Source organism: Mesoplodon densirostris, chromosome 9 (genome assembly GCF_025265405.1).
Source record: "Mesoplodon densirostris isolate mMesDen1 chromosome 9, mMesDen1 primary haplotype, whole genome shotgun sequence".
Taxonomy (NCBI): Eukaryota; Metazoa; Chordata; class Mammalia; order Artiodactyla; family Ziphiidae; genus Mesoplodon; species Mesoplodon densirostris.
The window spans coordinates 47785988-47806273 of record NC_082669.1 but is presented as its reverse complement, the minus strand read 5'-3'; the positions used below and the strand labels follow the sequence as shown (position 1 = coordinate 47806273).

The following is a 20286-nucleotide window of genomic DNA, read 5'->3' as shown; positions in this document are numbered from 1 at the left end:
TTAGTGGTTTTTAGTATATTCACAATGTTGTGAAACTATCATCACTATCTAATTCCAGAACATGTCTTTCACCCCTAAAAGAAATCTTGTACTTGTTAGCAGTCAATCCTAATTGCCTCTTCCCCACACCCTGTGGCAAAATTTTTTTTTTTAATCTATTTTGTCACTGAGTTTGTGGGCAGTTTGTTACATAGCATTATTGCAGCAAAAGCTGACTTAGCTACAGGCCTATACTTCCAGTTATATTGTGGACATATATTTTGTTTAAATCTACTTATTATCATGGTCTTTTTCCATAAACTGATCCTCCTCTTGTGTTTCTTATATTGGTTAAGAAATTCTCTATTATCTTTGATTCATTAAAATTCCTTGGTGTGTCATTAAAGACCTTTGCTAATATAACCCCAATAACCCCAACTGATTTTTCTATCTTTATATTCCACTGCCTCCTCATATACATATGCTAAGCTCCTGCCACACATGCTTCTTGCTTTTCTCTCAATGGGCCGTAGTCATTAAAAATATATATTCATATTAGAAGTTGAAAAACAGTTCATCATTTTATATTACAAAATATTTATTATTAATTTTTTCAAGTTGACATTTTCAATGTTTCTCCAAAGTAGTTTCTCTTTATACACAACTTTGAATTACTGCATAATAACATTTAGAATCCTGAAAAGCCTCTATTTTGATGTTGTTGTCAAACAACACAAAATTCTCGCACAAGACAAGGAAAGTCATTCCCACCTCAGATCCTTATTTCCCAGGAACCAGCACTGTTTTATTTCCACTTAGCCAAATATATTTTAATTGATTATTATTCCTCTTTGCATGGAGATTTTAAATTCATTGGCATTGTCTAGTAATATACTAACACATTCATTAAATCCTAGAAGTGTGCCAACCATATCCTTGTCACAGATCAACAAAGAGCAAATCCATGATTCTTATCCATAGATCCCAATCGTAGAAGCTACAATGCACTTATTATGGTTTAGGTGGCCATAGAAATCCTAGAAATAGCTTATGACAAATTTTGCATACTTTCTGTGCCTTGGTGAAATGTTGTTTCCTTCCTTTACCCCCTGGCATATTTCTACTTATTCTTCAAAATCAGTTTAAATGATAACTTTTCTTTTGATGTCACTTCTATTTTCCTGATAGGATTAGCTGAGCACTCTCCTTGCTTCTCATAACACTATTGTAGTATCTGTCACATTACACAGGTTTGGTTTTTGTTTTCATGCCTTTCTCCCAATGGCCTCTCAGTTACTTAAGGACATGGATTTCAAGTTAATAATTTTGAATCCCTAGCCTCTAATGTGGTGACTACTGTGACAAAGATGCTGAATAAATACTCGCAGCAGCCATGATACTTTCATCCCCTCTACACACACACCTTGTCATTTCTGAGCTTTTTTTCCTGCTTCATAAATCTTTCAGAGATTTCCCTGGCCCAGAGAGAAAATATTCAATACACAGGTCTACAGTAGCATACTTCACCAATTTCCATATCTGTTGCAGATTCCAACATGTGAACACGCCCTTGAGTCCCGGAAAGGCAGGAGAGGCAGGAATATTGGAAAGGGGCTGCAGCAGCGTCCCACACAAGATCTCAACTCCAAATAGAAAAAAAATGTCCTGCAAGCACCACAATCGGAAATAAAAGCCAACATATGGGAAATAAAGCCTCCTGATTTTAGTTATAAACTGTATACATCTTTGAGACTTCCAGAAAAGCCATCAAGGACCATTAAGGAAGAAGAAAGGAGAAAAAAAGCATTTTTCCAGGAACAATGCTTCACTTTCCCAGCATAAGGAATCATCCCAACAGGACCATGTCTCCTAAATTTATAACTACATTTCCTCATCTGGATTCACATAAAGTGAAGTTAATATTTGTGGAAAGTGGAAAATATCCAAATGGTGTATACCTCAATCCAAAACCACATAACTTTCCACAGGTACAAAAAGAACATCTGATTCTAAATAACTTAAAAGAGATAAGGGGGAAATATATTATTTTTATTCATTTCTTAATTATAACTATTACATGAGCAAAAAAAAGTATATGTGAATATAATGTGTATAAAGTTGCATCTTTATTTCTCATGGAACAATACAACTCAAATTCAGCAATAAATGAATGAGAAAGGAGAGGTAAGACTCTGGTTAATGTTTCTGATGGGGTTTTAGCTGCCAGTTGGAATGACCAACTAGGGATGGCTTTTCTAGGGCTCAAGAAGAGTTTGGACTGAGGTGTAATTGGAGAACAGACCTCAGTTTGCAGGAGTTTACAGTCTAGTAGTAATGAAATAAAATCATGGAACAAATGGATGAGTGAATGAAAATTGACAAAGAGGGGATATTGTATTATTTAAATAAGTCTAATGATTAATAATTTAAATAATATATGAGCAAGAATTTCTAATTTAAAGTGGTGGTGGGGAATATATATTTAAGGAGATGCAAATGAAGTAAAAATATAATTCCACTAGTATATGAATATATCCTATACTTAGGTGTATAATTTAACTTATAAATATGATTCTTGTTAGGTAAAGAGTGAAGCAATAGGAATGATAATACCAAAAAAATTCTAGAAAAAGGAAAAAATTTATTCCATTGGGAAAATATAGGGAAGCAGTTAAGAGCATGGCCTCTGGGATCAGTGTATCCCAGTTCTCTTATTTTCTAATAATTTTGTACAAGTTATTAAGCCTCTTTCCTTATTTATACTTTAGGATAACAATACTATATGTTTTATATGGTTATTTTAAGTAATGAAGGAGACAGTTACAAATTTCTTACAATAGGGTTTGGAATATTGTGATATTCAATAAAAGTGAACTCTTAGGAGCTATTAGGATAAAAGTTGGGAAATTCAAGATGCCTTGATCCATAACCTTCTCTACTTGTCCAGGGCATCTAAACACTTTTATATGTAGTAAATGAAATATGTTACCATTTGGAAATGAGGGAATGTCAATTAAATATTAAATGCCATTGGTTTATTTAAATATTTCACTAGTTAAAGTTAGAATTACATGACTTGGGTAAGCAAAAGTTCAAGGAATGGGGGACTTTGAAAAAATTTTTCTTGGAGTATAGTTTATTTACAATGTTGTATTAGTTCCAGGTGTATAACAAAGTGAATCAGTTATACGTATACGTATATCCACTCTTTTTTAGATTCTTTTCTCATATAGGTCATTAGAGAGTATTCAGTAGGGTTCCCTATGCTACACAGTAGGTTCTTATTAGCTGTCTATTTTATATATAGTAGTGTGTATATGTCAATGCCAAGCTGGGACTTTTCAGTTCATATTAGTTCTTTTTAACCATGTTAAAAAAAACTTTGTTTTATAGTTTACTAAAAACAGTCAATATTTATTCTATTCCAGCCTCAGCAAATTATTTTAGCTTTGTTCAATATTTTTCCTATTGCCTGAAATAAATTCAGCTCTAGAAATTAAACATGTAACGCTATTTGCATTTAAGATTACTTTACCAAATTCTGAATAGATTCCTTTAATTTCATCCTGTTTAAAATATCATTTCTGAATTATTCACAGAAGGATAATTGAAGTCCTCGCTCCACCATAAATTAATTGGTTATACACTGTCTTGAATCTTAGATTATTCTATCAATTGTTTATAGGCAAGTTTTAAATGCTATAGCAAAATCCTCAAAATTGCATTTTACTGGTGAAATATTTAATATTTGGAAAAACCAAATTCCAAATTGAATGTTAGCAATATGAAACAATATTTATTAGTAGTAACACAATCTTCTCTTTACATATCTAGTACCAACATAATTTACCAAATTTTGTGACAACTTAGAAAAGGGACCAAAAGGATTAAAGTTTAAGTCACAACACTTAAGTACAGGTAAGTTATTATAATAAGGTTATGAATATGGCAAAAAAATAAATTTTCTGCATTATATCTTGATAGTAATACATAAAAAGGCAAATAATTTAAAAAGTATTTTTTTACTTATTACCTTTAATGATACAGTAAATTTTTTAAATGCCCAGGTAATTAATGGCAACAATCCATATGCTTTCTTATCCACAACTTTTAATATATTATTAAAGATTGAGTTTGTAACTCAACGTGTTCTATGTAGAGAACCAATGAGTTAAAATATACATTTCAGAAGCAAGCTGCATAGCTTTGAATCTTGGCTTCATTGCCCTAAATTACCTAAACTGTCTATATCTTGGTTTCATCATCTGTAAATGGGAATGATAATAGTTGAATCTTCATCATAGAATTACTGTGACCATTAAATCTGTTATACATATGTAAAGCACTTAGTTAATGTATGTAAAGCATGTGTTGTCTAACACATGGTAAATATACATACAATTATTATTATTATGGTGCCATTTGTATAGTGTTTATGCAGACTTAATTTGTATAATCCAACATTTTTTATTTGGATGGGGTGAATAATACATACTGTATTTACATATTATAATTACATATCAATTATAAACAAAACAATAAGGTGTTAACGGTGGCTGATTTTTTTTTTTTAACAGTGGCTGATTTTGGATAGTGGGATAATGGTTGAATTTTGTTTTCTTCTTTTTAAAATGAGTAGCAAATAATTTTATCATTGGAAAATTAAGATAATGTATTTGCAAACAATGTATACATTTTGGCATGGATTAAATTTAAAAGGTCTTCTCTAGGTGTGTAATTAAATTGGTACCCCTCAAGTTTCCTGATATATGAGTCACTATGGAGAAAATACCAAGAATATTGTGTAGACCAATGAGACCAAGCCTTTGATGTTAAGAAATGTCTAAGTCAAATATAAGATAGAATACAAAATATGCCATTCGAGTCACAAAGCACTAATGTGAAAAAGTTTTAAAAAGAGGTTTCCAAGGAAATAAACTAAGGTAAGATTTGAATTGAAGTTGGAAGAAGGACAAAATTAATTCCAGCAGAAAGGGTGGAAAGGATAAGCAAATTTTTATTTAGATTTGCATTTATAAATTGCCCAGCAATTTACTACTCCTGGGTCCTTATCTCCAAAAATGAGACCATATTCTGAGAGACATCATGAACAAAGACTAATGTAATTGCTAAGTTTCTCATTTGTCTTCCTGTCTCTAGTAAGTGGATGCCCTTTGCTGAAGGAAGGTCAGCAGAACACTACAGAAAGATTTATCACCTACAAGCCTCATGAATGCACCTGGGATTCAACGCTCATTTTACCAAAAGCCCTGTGGCCTATTAAATCTGTGTCACACACGGTGAGTTTACCTCTTTCTCTATGGCTGTTGCAGTTTGTCTCCTGCACTGTCGTTAATGATTGCTTTAATGAAGGAGTTTTTCATTTATTGGAGTGAAAGATACTTCTATCTTTAAAAGTAAAGCATGCAGATTTCTGATTTTTCTTAAAATGCAAATAGTGGATTATCTAGAATTTTGGATTTTTTTTTCTTATTACAAAGATAGTTGGCATGGTGGATTGAGGTCTGAAGATTGTGAGGAATCTTACCCAGGTTTACTCCCACTTTATTTGGAGCAGCCCATTTTGAGTGAATTGCACTCAAGTAAGAAGGACTGACAAGAAGACTCTGTCATACACTCAGAAAAAGATGCTAAAACACATACTTCATGGCTCAAATTCTCCCCTGGACAAATAAGTGTGCTTTGAACAGCCCTGTATGTCCAAGCAGAACAAGATGTGCATTTGGCATGCAAAGCAAGCTTTTAAAGCAAAGATTATTAAATAGCAATTTTAAAAAGATAAACGAAAATTAAAGTCGATACACGTTTGCTTTTGCTAACTTCCTTTGTACCATCTTCCTTAAGAGACACAGAAGGTGGCCAGATGCATACAGTGCATTTATGGAAGAAAAGTTTACTAAGACATGCAAGAACAGTGGGCAAAAATTTTAAGATTTGTTGTTGAACACTTAGGTTAACTCTTGAGAATTACTACTCAAATGACTATTTTTACTACTGTGTACTTTATCCTATGGAAGCTGTACTATCCTAGGAATTATAAATGAAGTATTTGCATGGTGCTTAAACCATTTTAAGTGGAGTCTGAAAGAATCCAGTCCCTTGATCAGATAATTATTATTTTTCTTAGATTTCAGCTGAATTCTGGAAAACTACCAGTGACCATGTCACCATTCCACATTCTTTTGCCTCCTTTCAAGACAACAGGAAACATCCTATTTCCACACACTGTTAACACTTGTATTCCTTGCCTCAGTAACGCTATGTCCTGTCATCTGAGAAGCCTGGGCATACCAGCTCACTAACTCCTCACATGCCTTTGACCATTTCCTGGGAGTCATCCTCCCAACAGCCTTCTTCTGGCCTTCCCTACTCACCCATCTTGTTTGAATACCCTTGTCCATCCAGGCACGAACACCACCCAGAGCATACCTCTAGCAGAGCTTTTTTTTTTTTTTTTTTTTCTTTTTTCTAAATTAAGTTATAGTTGATGTACACTATTATATGTTTCGGGTGTACAACATAGTGACACAATTTTTAAAGGTTATAGTTCATTTATAGTTATTATAAAATAGTGGCTATATTCCCTGTGTTGTACAGTATAACCTTGTACAATAGCTTATTTATTTTGTACATAGTCGTTTGTACCTCTTAATCCCCTACCCCTATGATGTCCCTCCCCCGTCCCTCACCCACTGGTAACTGGTGGTTTGTTCTCTTTATCTGTGAGTCTGTTTCTTTTTTGTTATATTCACTAGCTTGTTTTATTTTTTAGATTCCACATATAAGTCACATCATACAGTAATTGTCTTCCTCTGACATATTTCTTTTTTTTAAAAAATTTATTTCCGGGCCTCCCTGGTGGCGCAGTGGTTGAGAGTCCGCCTGCCGATGCAGGGGATACGGGTTCGTGCCCCGATCTGGGAGGATCCCATATGCCGCGGAGCGGCTGGGCCCGTGAGCCATGGCCGCTGGGCCTGCGCGTCCGGAGCCTGTGCTCCGCAACGGGAGAGGCCACAACAGTGAGAGGCCCGCATACCGCAAAAAGAAAAAAAAAAAAAAATTTATTTCCTTTTGGCTGCATTGGGTCTTCATTGCTGCACACAGGCTTTCTCTAGTCGTGGTGAGTGCAGGCTACTCTTCGTTGTGGTGCATGGGCTTCTCATTGAGGTGGCTTCTATGTTGCGGAGCATGGGCTGTAGCTGCGCAGGCTTCAGTAGTTGTCGGTCACGGGCTCTAGAGCGCAGGCTCAGTAGTTGTGGCGCACAGGCTTAATTGCCCTGCAGGATGTGGGATCTTTGTTCCCTGACCAGGGATGGAACCCATGTCCCCTGCACTGGCAGGTGATTCTTAACCACTGTGCCACCAAGGAAGCCCCTATCTGACATATTTCACTTAGCATAATATCCACCAAGGCCATCCATGTTGTTGTAAATGGGAAAATTTTCTTCTTTTTTATGGCTGAGTAGTATTTCATTACACTCACCATTCAGTATATTCGTACTTACCATTGCACTGGGGCCTACAGGGAATATTGTAGGCATTTGGTTTATTTTTAAATTAATGTTCATTTCATATTGGAGCATAGTTGACTTACAATGGTGTGTTGGTTTTAGGTGTGCAACAACTTGATTCTGGTATACATAGATGTATGTCTACTCTTTTTCGCACTCCTTGCCCCTATAGGTTATTACAGGCTGTTGAGTAGACTTCTCTGTGCTATACAGTACGTCCTTTTGGATGCTGTGTGTTATATATATTAGTGTGTATATGTGAATCCGGAACTGCTGATTAACCCTGCTCCCCGATTTTCCCCTTTGGCAACCCTAAATTGGTTTTCTAATTCTGTGAGTCTGTTTCTGGTTGGTAAATGAGTTTTTGTATCAGTTTTAAGATTCCACCTATAAGTGATACCCTATGATATTTGTCTTTCTCTCTCTGATTTACTTGCCTTAGTATGATCATCCCTAGGTCCATCTATGTTGCTGCATGTTGTGTCATTTCTTCTTTTTCGATGGCTGAGTAATATGCCCTTGTGTATAGGTACCACAGCATCTTTATCCATTTTTCTGTCGATGGACTTTATGTTTGATTCCAAGTCATGACATTGTCAGTAGTGCTGCAATGAACGTTGGGTTGCATGTGTCTTTTCCAAGTACAGTTTCCTCCGATATACTCCCAGGAGTGGAATTGCCGGATTATAGGCTACCTCTGTTTTTAGGTTTTTCAGGAACCCCCATCCTGTGCTCCCAGCGGCTGTACTAATTTACATTCCCACCAAGAGTGTAGGAGGGTTGCTGTTTTTCCATACCCTCGCCAGCATATACCTTTTTTAGACTTTTTGATGACAGCCATTCTGACTGTTGCGAGGTGATATCTCCTTGTAATTTCGATTTGTACTTCTCTAATAGTGTGTGATGTTGAGAAATTTTCAGGTGCTTTTTTTTTTTTTTAAATGGTGTGAGCAAAATTGACCTCTTGAAAGTGCTTCTCTGAAAGCCTGTGCTGTTTTGAAATCGTAGTCGGTTGCCTACCGCAGGCCATTTCTGAGGGAGGTGTCTTCTACAACCCCACAGGCCTTGTGAATATTATAATGCCAGTAAGCACTGGTTTTAAAGTTGTTGTTATGAGAAACGGCCACAAGGCGGGAGGATTTCTTCCTGCCCCGCTCTGGTTACTGGGGCCCCAGAGCCTTAGTGCTGGTCCTGTTCCTGCCTTGGAAATGAGAGTGGAATGTGCTGAAATGAGCACTTTTTCCCTATTTCCCTTCACCCTCTCCCCACCCCAAATCCAGGCCCCTGCAAACCTGCTATGCTGGGGATGCTGTTGTCAGTAGGTTGGGTGAATCTGCGGAAGGAGATTGGAGGTGGGAACCCCAGCACCAGGAGACTTGGAGACCAGGCGACTTTTCTTTTCTTTCTTTCTTTTTTTTTTTTTTTTTGCCGTACGCGGGCCTCTCACTGTTGTGGCCTGTCCCGTTGCGGAGCACAGGCTCCGGACGCGCAGGCTCAGCGGCCATGGCTCACGGGCCCAGCTGCTCCGCGGCATGTGGGATCTTTCCGGACCGGGGCACGAACCCGTGTCCCCTGCGTCGGCAGGCGGACTCTCAACCACTGCGCCACCAGGGAAGCCCTAGGCGACTTCTCAGAGCTCTTCCAGACCAAAGGGTCCACCATCCTTGGGTGCACTTGGCTTGGATTAGCTGTGGAGGGCCGGTCTGGGTCTGGAGATTGTGCTTTCGTGCAGAGGCGATAGACACTACAGGTCCAGTGAGGGCTCATTTCCTGGCACGTCCTTCCCAACTCCCTCAGCCCCAGGACAGTCCAGCCTTGGGAGCCAAGGCTGCCTGGGTTCCAGGGATGTTAGATCAGCCAGGTCACCGGGGCCTGAGGAGAATATTGTAGGCATTTCATTTTATTTTTTAAAATAATGTTCATTTCATTTTGGAGCATAGTTGACTTACAATGGTGTGTTGGTGTCAGTGTGCGGCAACTTGATTCTGGTATACATAGATGTATGTCTACTCTTTTTCACATTCCTTGCCCCTATAGGTTATTACAGGCTGTTGAGTAGACTTCTCTGTGCTATACAGTGCGTCCTTTTGGATGCTGTGTGTTATATATATTAGTGCATATATGTGAATCCGGAACTGCTGATTAACCCTGCTCCCTGATGTTTCCCCTTTGGCAACCCTAAATTGGTTTTCTAATTCTGTGAGTCTGTTTCTGGTTGGTAAATGAGTTCATTTGTATCAGTTTTAAGATTCCACCTATAAGTAATACCCTATGATATATGTCTTTCTCTCTCTGACTTACTTCTCTTAGTATGGTCATCTGTAGGTCTATCTATGTTGCTGCACATTGTATTATTTCCTTCTTTTCTGATAGCTAATATGCCCTTGTGAATAGGTGCCATATCGTCTTTATCCATTTCTCTTTTGATGGGCTTTTGTTTGAATCCCATTCTTGGCTATTGTCAGTAGTGCTGCAACGAACATTGGGGTGCATGTGAGTTTTCCAAGTATAGTTTTCTCCGGATATACTCCTAGCAGTGGCATTGCATAACATAACAATGTTGTGTTAGTTTCAGGTGTACAACAAAGTGAATCAGTTATACATATACATATATCCACTCTTTTTTAGATTCGTTTCCCATATAGGTCATTACAGAGTATTGAGTAGAGTTCCTTTTGCTATACAGTATGTCCTTATTAGTTATCTATTTTATATATAGTAGTGTGTATATCTCAATCCTAATCTCCCAATCTATTCCTCTCTGGCCCCCCAAAAGCTCTTTTCTTAATGATTTTTAAAGGACATCTTCTTGAGAAAATGTGGCCAAAGAAAATTAATGTGGACTCATAACAATAGCTTGGCGTTTTTCCCCTTTTCCTATTTTTTGGTTCAATTTGTAGAAACTAGGGATTAGCACTGTTCTCTGAATATGTGGTAGGAATTACCTATAAACTTTTCCTTGTCTAGGGCTTTCTAAGAGAAAACTTACCATTAGTAATATGATATATTTAGTGGCTATTAGTCTATTTAAGTTGTTTTTTCATCTTTTACTAATTTTGTCACTACGTTTTTACATTGTCCATTTAATGTGGTTTTCTGATGTACTGTTAAAATATTATTCACAACATAATTTGATACGTTTCAATATGTCTTTTATATCTTTAGTTATTTCCCTTCATTCTGTATGCTGTTTGCATTCACACTCTTTTACTGATGATCAATTTTTTCATATGTATATCTGACTTACTGATCTTTAAAAAAACAGCTTTCAGTTTTGTAAATCATATTTCTGTCTTCCATTTCATTTAATGACATTATCTTTATTATTTCCTTGTTTAATTTTTTGCTGTTGTCTGTTTATTCTGTTAATCCTTTTCTATCTTCTTTATTTGAAGGCTTAGATACTTAATATTCTTTTTTACTCTCTAAATAATGTTTTCAAAACTGTGTGTTTACCTCTATTCACTGCTGTATTAGCTTTGAATTGTCTCCTAGAATGAGTAGTACACATTCTATAACAGTTCATTATGTTTTCTTAGCTCCACTTGCTGCATTGGTCTGGTATCCTTTATTTTTTTCAAATACTTGTCCCCTCACAGGGAAAATTTGCTCAGTAACCTTAATTTGATACAGAGCTTACTCATTTCATCCCAGATTCCCGTTGAAGCAAAATACTATGGTCCCTTTTTAAAGTATTTATTTATTTATTTATTTGGCTGCGTCCGGTCTTAGTTGTGGCAGGTAGGATCTTCACTGCGGCGCGTGGGCTTCTCTAGTTGCCGTGCTCGGGCTTCTCTCTAGTTGTGGTGCGCAGGCTCCAGAGTGTGCGGGCTCAGTATTTGCGACCTTCTTAGACAATTTGGCTATTATATTTACTTAGTTTTCTCAAAGAGTGAGGAATAAAATATTAAGGTTAAGAATTGAGAAAAGCTTTAAGAATTAACATCATGTAAAAGGGATACCTTCTCCCCAAGGACAGCAGCAGATTATAAATTGAGCTGCCACAAATCTTCCCAGATTTTAATGTTAAATCTCATAATTTTCAACTGCTATTTTAAATAATGAATGTAAATTTCAAAAAGAAAAATCATGTTCAATATGATATTAATTTTGCTCAAAATATCACATTTATATACATAAAAGATTAGAAAGTATATATGAAAATATTTAAAGTGATTATGCAGAGTAGAATTTTTTAATATTTTATACATTTTCTAAATTTTCTTCAGTTTATGCACTACTACTTTAGCAAATAGAAAAGAAACAATAAGAGCTAATAAGTAATGCTAATAAAAATTAAAACCAAGCTAAAATCATCCCTCTCAAAAACAGACAAATTTGTACCACAAATTGTCCCTTTAAAATTTTTGTCCCTTTAAAATTTTTTCCATAGTTTAAGAATCAAGTTATATGTTTCCTATCTGGTTCTGGCCTAGAACAGTGAATATTTTCATGTCTGGTAGATATTTATAGGTGGAATATTAAACTTTATTATTTTCAGAAAGGTTGAGCCAAATCAAAAGTTGGCTCTCTCAGTAAGACCTTTGAAAAAAAATTATGTTGAAAGAAAAAGGGTTCAAAAATAATTTCTATCTACCTGAAATAATGCTATAAAGGACTATGATTTCAGAGAAGGGGAAGCTAAACATGAGAATACTACCAGCTAAATTGCTTAATACAGACCCATGTGGCAGGAAATGTCATGGGAAGAGATGCTCTGGTCATATGAAGCAATTTCAGATCAAGCCTTAACATTCAAATCACATTACCCTTAGTGCTGCAGTAAATGACTTCTTTTTCTCATACTGGGCTTTAATCATCTGACTAGCAAGATGGGACTATGGGCTGAATAATCTTTAAAGTCCCATCCATCTCTCGGTTTCTATCTCTGATTTCACATTTATTTAATTATGAGGAAATGCGCTACCAACATATTTAAGCTATTTATTTACTACCAAAATAATGCAAAACTATTTTATATGCAGGTAAAATATCTAAAGAGCAAAAACAAAGCTATAAGATTATTAGAAGACAGTAGGAGCGAATATTTTAAGGTCAGTGTGGAAAGGCCCACTTAAAAAGGAGAAATGTCTAGATACAACCACCAACAGGCTTGGAGAAAACATTTGTAACACATATATGAGACAGGAGTTAATATTCCTGATATACACAATGATGAAAGAAATAGAAGAAAAGAAACCATACATATAAAAATATATGAATAATATAAACCTAAAAGTCATAGGATACGTATAGACAGCCAATAAATATAAGGAAATATGCTATCTTCACTATTAGCAGGGAAATGCAAATGAAAACCAAATGCAATACAATATCATATGCATTGGATTTGCAATAATTAAATTAATAGCATTAAATGCTGGTTAGGGTCTGTGGAAATGGATAGTATTCTACAGTTTTTGGAAGTATAAAATAGGCATAATATACGTGGAGAATAGAGTATCAATCAATTTTTTTAAAATAGATATATAATTTGATCCATCACTTTTACTTCTTGGAATCTATTCTTCAGAAAGAGTGCTATTTATATGCAAAGTTATGTATAGAACACTGCAGCTTTAAGTATTATTTGTAAAGCAAAAAGGAAAGGAAAAACTAAAGGTACACCAATGTAGGAATAGTACATCAATATAATGTGCTACAACACAGCAGTTTTTTAATGAAATAAATCTACATGTACTCACCTGAAAAAGTAGTCCATGGTAAGTGAATATTGCAAGACAAAACCAAAAGACATACTATTTTGGCTCATACTGTATATTTATATATATGTATGTGCATGTGTGCATGTATGTAGTTACGTATTTCTGTCTATATGGACTTTAGTCTGGGTATTTATAATGATGGTGATGATAATAGCTAATATTTACTAGGCCCTTACCTTGTGCTAGGCACTATCCTAAGCATTTCACATGGATTGATTTAACTAATCCTCAGAACTACTCTATGAACTAGATATTAGTATTCTCCTTTTTTAAAGAGACCACAAACAGTTAGCCCAAATCACACAGTAAGTGACAGAGCTAGAATTGATTTCAACAGTTGTTCTCCAGAACCTGCATCTCTTAAACCTTTAATTAAAATTCTCTGAACGGGTCTGGCCTGAAACAGGACAGTAGACCAAATGGCCTGGCCTGGTTAATGTCATCAAGCTCCTAGGATCCCAAGGGTCCTAGCCTCTCTTCTCTGAGTCATCCATGAGCAGTTTGAGAGCTCTTGTGCATTTTTTAAAGGCGTGAGCACCTTTTCTTCTCCAGCAATAGGTAGCTGAATTCTGTCTGATCTCTCAATTAATATCTCTATGGAATAAAATGGAGGATTAGTGAGTTTAAAATATTAAGGTCCTATTAGGTAAGAAATAGATTTGGGGGAAAATACTGTCACTTGTATGATGAGAAGCTTTTTATTGGTGCCACAATAATATTGATTTAATTCTGAGGTTGGTGAGAATATTGATAATTAAGAGTTGAAAGCGGTGAGAAGAAATGTTCAATATTTGCATACAGTTGTACAACAATGGTGAGCTAGCAATGGACCTAGTCACACGCTTACTGTCAGTGGTCAAACAATTGCATTAACAATTGGTAAAGACCCAGGTATAAACTGCTGCTTATATTTCTCTTTGTGAAAGTTTTGAAAAATGAAGTGACTATCAAAAAAATAAATAAATAAACTGACGCCATCATCAGGATTATGTGGAGATTATCCAGCACTTACTTTAGAAAAACAGAGCAGTGATTTCCAAATCTAATTCAAACCAGATGCAGTTTAAAACAAGTAAAGTAGTCTTCCAATGAGAAAAATTTTGTCTCTTTCAGGGAATTTTAGGACAACTTTTAGAATCATTCAACCGTGCTGCATTTTTATCTCATTCTGTACAACAAATATGTTTCTAAAACATCTTTTCAAAACAAATTATTTTGCCAGTTATACATATTCATTGCTATATATAGTTTATTTTTATTTTTTTCTTCCAGTTTTATTGAGATATAATTGACATACAGCACTGTATAAGTTTAAGGTGTACAGCATAATGATTTGACTTACATACATCATGAAATGATTACACAATAAGTTCAGTAAACATCTATCATCTCATATAGATACAAAATAAATAAATAGAAAAAAATGTTTCCTTGTGATGAGAACTCAGGATTTACTCTCTTAACTTTCATATGTAACATACAGCAGGGTTAATTATATTTATCATGCTGTATATTACATCCTGAGTACTTATTTATCTTATAACTGGAAGTTTGTACCTTTTGACTACCTGCATCCAGTTCCCCCTCCTCCCACCCCCGCTGGTAACCACCTGTTTATTCTCTGTGCCTATGAGTCTGTTTCTGTTTGGTTATGTTTGTTCATTTGTTTTGTTTTTTAGGTTCCATGTATAAGTGAAATCATATAGTATTTGTCTTTTTCTGTCTGACTTATTTCACTTAGTTAGCATAATACCCTCTACATTGCTATATATTTTCAATTAAATGTAAATGCTATCCTAGTGCAAATAATAACTGAATGTTTATTGAGCATATGCTATAAATGTTCTAGTTACTTGTTATGTATATTTTATGCACAATCTAATTTAACTTTTACAACAATGTGCCTGTTTTCATATATCTCTGTGTGTGTGTGTGTTCCGTATATATTCATCACCACCACTTTATAGTTGGGGAGGTTGAAGAGGTTACTAATTTGCCAAAGGCCATATGGCTTATAAATGGAGCATCTGGAAATCAAACCCAGGTAGTTGGGTTTTTTTTTTTTTAAATGCAAAGTACAGATTCCTAACTACTATACTCAGTGCCCATAAGAGCTACAGGCATGCAAAGGGCAGGAAACAGGTTTCAAGCAGTTTTTCCTCTCTAATTTTATCACTGGAAAACCAGCTCTAAAAACCACACTAAACTATATCTCCTAAACTACCAAGTATTTGATATATTCATTTGTCTAGAAAATTTGATGCACAAAACGGTTTTTCATTCTTCTCTTTAACTTGAAGAAAGCCTTTTCTATGTTTTCTAGGACAGAAGAAAAAACAAGTATAACTGCTGTGTTTTTTAATGACTGTAGGAGAACATTCAATTATTTCACTGGTTGAAACAGATAAAATATTCAAATTTGAAACTCTTTTTCTTTTATTGAGGTAGAACTTTAAACTTTTATTTTTCTATTTCTATTTCATCATGAAACTTTAAAACTTTCTTAGCAGATGGGCAGAGCACTTTCTGCAGAAACGATTCACTTTTCGTCTCATAATCCCATGTGGGAAAGTTGAAGGCTATGTAAATTGAAAATCTGTCCTGGTCATCCAAATGACAAAAGAAAGTTAACCTCCTGGTGACCTTTTGAAAGATGTCACCCTTCTCTAAAAAATTAGTTTAATTTACTTGATATGACAAGGGAAAGAAGTCAACTAGTTATATTGTTATATCAGAAAGACTGCTTGGCAGAAACCTCCAGAGTTCTCATCAGCCTCTCAACATTCTCCTTCGGATTTTAGTACTCATAATTTAAAATGTTTAAAGTATGAACTTTAAAATAAATGTCACTAACTTTCAACAGGTGTTTTAATGTAGAAAATTCTCCCTGAAACAAAATACTCATCAGTCTAAACCGTGTCAATAACATTAACCAATTTCACTCACCAATCTTTTTGGGCAACTGTTCTCTGTACTGTCTTTTGGAAATTGCAAACAAACAAAAAAATGAAACTTCCTTTGCAGAGTTATTTGATTATAATAAATACTCATTACTTGACAGTTTAATTTTGAAATTGCTCAATGAAAGAGAAAGCAACGTTTGTAGACAGGAGCTGCCCCAGATAAACTCGGAGAGGAAGAAATCTTGCTCATGCTTACTGCACACGTGGAAAAGCAGCCCACACCTGCCCGTTGTTTTGGAAATGGGAGACGTGTGTCAGGCCATGCTTCATCCTGAATGTGGCTGGCCTTTTGGACTGGCATCATAAGCTTTCCCAAATGTGTCCAGCCATGCAGCTCTAGGAACTTTATTCACTTCGTAAATATTTCAGAATGCAATTATAGCAAAATGATTTTTAAAATCACACAGAGCCAGAACTTATCATTTTTTTAAGGAAAATTTTTTATGATGAAGAATTTAAATCTTATACAAAAGTTGGCTTAAGAGAGTACTGGGCCCCTATACTCCCGTCACTCAACAACAACAATTGTTACCACTTTACCAATTTCATTTCATCTATCCCTCCCCAACTTTCTTCCTGGTGTACTTAAAGGTAAATCCCAGACTCTGTGTTGTTTTACTCATAAGTATTTTACTATATCTCTAAATGAGAATGAGATGCTTTTATCTTTTAACCTCTTATTGTTAAGGAATATATACATTGCATTTTTGCCATTATTTAAATAATTAGATATTGCAATACTTAATAAAGGCCATAAATACAAGAGGATAGTAATTAAGACCATTGGAAAGAATGTAGTTGAAAGGGAGGAAATTTTTTCCCCCATTTTTCTCCCTTCTCTTTAAGTAATCACCATGCTGTTTCCTTCTTGCAGTTTCCTTGATTCATTAAGTAAATATGTTTTCTGGGTCATTATAAGCTTTGAAACTAGAAAAAAAAAGAAAGGCCAACATAAATTCAACATAAAGCATATTATCCTTAATTATTTGAATGTTTTTGTAATGATAGGTTATTATAAGGGTGCAGGATTTCATGTCATAGAAACAAGTATTTTTCTACACATTCTTAAACCAGACAGTCATAAAATAGTAAATTAGTAACCCAGGTTTTAAAATTCATGTGAAACACTTCCTGGGTTAAAGATGTTTCTTTCTGTCACACAAACTAAAAGAGCATACAGGAAAAAATGGAATTATAATCACTACATTCAACTTCAATAATCCTCTCTGTGCTATTCTTTAGGCCTCAGAAATTCTTTAAATCACTACATAATTTTTATTATAATAGGTCTAAATTTTATATATATATATATATATATATATATATATATGCCGATGTTTTAAAAAACTCTGTCACATAGATGGATGAATGGAGGGATGGGTGGATGGATAGATAGACAGGTAGATTTTTAAAGTTTTGTTGCTCTTTTTAATTTTGTTTGCTTTGGGATTTTGGATCTCAGGTGCACAGAACTGAACTGATTATACTCCTTGGTTCCTGACAAGTTTTTATTGTCAACCAGTGCACCTTCTCCCTTTTATGTTTTATTTCATGATTTTTCTCATTCTTTCCTGCATCATCAGTCCCCTTCCTACCCCCACCAGGCTCCCACTCACATGCAGTTAATGTATGCTTTTCCAGTCCACATTCCACAGGGTTCATGGTCATTTGCAATGTGTGCATTCATGAAATTCATTTTTATTAATATAGATATGCTTTTAATGGCACAAATGGCATCACATTCTGTTTCTTACTATTCTATTCAACTTTATAGTTTTGAAATCTGCTTACACTGCTATCTTTTCCATGCTGATCATTGCCTCTGGCACTAGTATTCCTCTCTTGCATATTCATATACCACACGTTACTTATTCCTAAAAAATATTTGCCTGTTTTTGAACTTCTAGGTTACCTTCAACTTCTTTCTAGCACAATAAGCTTTGGTGGGCATCATTGTACATGCCTCTTCGTGCATCTGGGAAGAATATCACTGGAGTACACATCCAAGAGTGGAATTTGGGGGCACAAAGGATATGCCTACAGTTTTCACTAAATACTGCCAGATTGCTGTCAAGATGTTAGAGCTGCCCCTCTCAATATTATATGAGATTTCTTATTTCCCCACATCCTTGCCAGCCTTTCATGTTATCTTTCTAATTTTTAACAACCTGCTGGCTATGAAATGGTGTAACAGAGCAGTAAAGTTGTAGTGGTTGTAGAGGTGAGGGGTGTCGCCTCAAATGCTAGCTCTCCCACTTAATACTTGTGGAACTTTCTGTTCCTGGTTTCCTAATTTGTAAAATGAGACAATAATGATGCCTAGTTCATAGAGTTGCTGTAAGGATCAGAACAGAACCGTTACACTTTAAAAGCACGTAGAATAATGGCTGACCTTTGTAAGCACTCAAATATTGGCTGTTTATGTAGTTCCTTCAATTAATAGCGAGGCCCAAATCAATGAACACTCTTTGTATATTTAGTGGCCACATGACTCCATATCTTTACAGTACTTTTTCATAAAGTTCCTTGACTTTATTCTTTCTGCATTCTTTTTTTGTATATATTCTTGATATCCTTAGTTATTTATAGAAATTGAAAAGATTTTTCACTCAGTCTACCTCTATCATTTAATTTTGTCTTTGTTGTCCAATTTTAAAGCCATATCTTTAGTTCCATGTAGCTATCTGTTTTTCCCTTTATACTTCATGCTATTTTTGGTATTGTTTAAGAAGTCTTTTTCTACTCTGAAATCATAGACAGATCCAATTTTATATATTTTAAACTTTTTGAATTTGTATCTTATTTTATATCACATTATTCTAATCATTTGGTAATCTTGAACTTTCTTGTTCTATCAGTTTGTCAGTAGGATTCTTAGACTTCTAATTTTCAGATTATCATCTGCAGATAATGAGTTTTGTTTCTTTCTAGCAATTCCTAATATATTCTATTTCTTTTTCTGGTCTTGCATTATCCACACCTTCCTGTACCCTCTTGAAATTTACTGAGATACTGGGGTTCCTGTTGTCTTTTCTTATTAGTTTTTTCCAATCTTTTTTTTGTGTGTGTGTGTGGTACACGGGCCTCTCACTGTTGTGGCCTCTCCCTTTACAGAGCACAGGCTCCGGACGTGCAGGCTCAGTGGCCATGGCTCATGGGCCCAGCCGCTCCGTGGCATGTAGGATCTTCCCGGACTGGGGCACCAACCCGTGTCCCCTGCATTGGCAGGCGGATTCTCAACCACGGCGCCACCAAGGAAGTCCCAAAAGCTGTTATTATTTTTAATGAGGTTCTATATATCCTTACCTGAAAGGACATTCATAATCTATTACTAATTTTTTAAAGCAAGCTACATATGAATATACACTCCATTTTGGTTGAAATATGTGAGGATGTGTATATATGTGTTTGTGTGTGAATAATAATATGCATTTATTGAGAGCTTACTATCTGCCAAGAATTTTTTCAAGTTCATCTATATTAATTCATTTAATCCACACAAAAATCCTAACATGTGGTACTCCTTTTTAGAGGTGAGAAAACTGAGGTGCAGAGTACCTGCCACAGGTTACACACCTAGAATTGGCAGAGCAGGGAACTGAACCCAGGAGAGTTGGCTCCAAAGCCTGTGCTTTTAACCACTAACATGGATAGATATGGGTGGATGGATGGATGAACAGAGATGGACAGATAGAATGTCAGAAGGATGATGCATGGATATGTCTGTAACAATGCAAAAACTTGAAAAGGATATGCATCAAATTGTTAAAATGTGTCCTCTAAGAGGTGGACTTCAGTGGGCCAAAGATGGGCATTCACTTCGTAAATAATATAATGTTTGTTAAAATAGAGAGAGTAAGAATGATGTGATTGGGCTTCCCTGGTGGCGCAGTGGTTGAGAGTCCGCCTGCTGATGCAGGGGACACAGGTTCGTGCCCCAGTCCGGGAAGATCCCACATGCCGCTGAGCGGCTGGGCCCGTGAGCCATGGCCGCTGAGCCTGCGCGTCCGGAGCCTGTGCTCCGCAACGGGAGAGGCCACAACAGTGAGAGGCCCGCATAGCGCAAAAAAAAAAAAAAAAAAAAAA

General features: G+C 35.7%; 1 protein-coding gene across 1 annotated transcript in view; it reads left to right on the top strand.

Moving 5' to 3' along the window:
- The window catches only part of LOC132495766 (uncharacterized), a 45862-nt gene extending 39931 nt beyond the window's left edge, over positions 1–5931 (top strand). The window contains 6 exon segments of the mRNA XM_060107706.1: positions 1528–1783; positions 1786–1967; positions 3814–3844; positions 3847–3897; positions 5140–5279; positions 5845–5931. Coding sequence (XP_059963689.1) covers positions 1528–1783; positions 1786–1967; positions 3814–3844; positions 3847–3897; positions 5140–5279; positions 5845–5931 — 747 coding nt within the window.
- The last annotated feature ends 14355 nt before the right edge of the window (positions 5932–20286 follow it).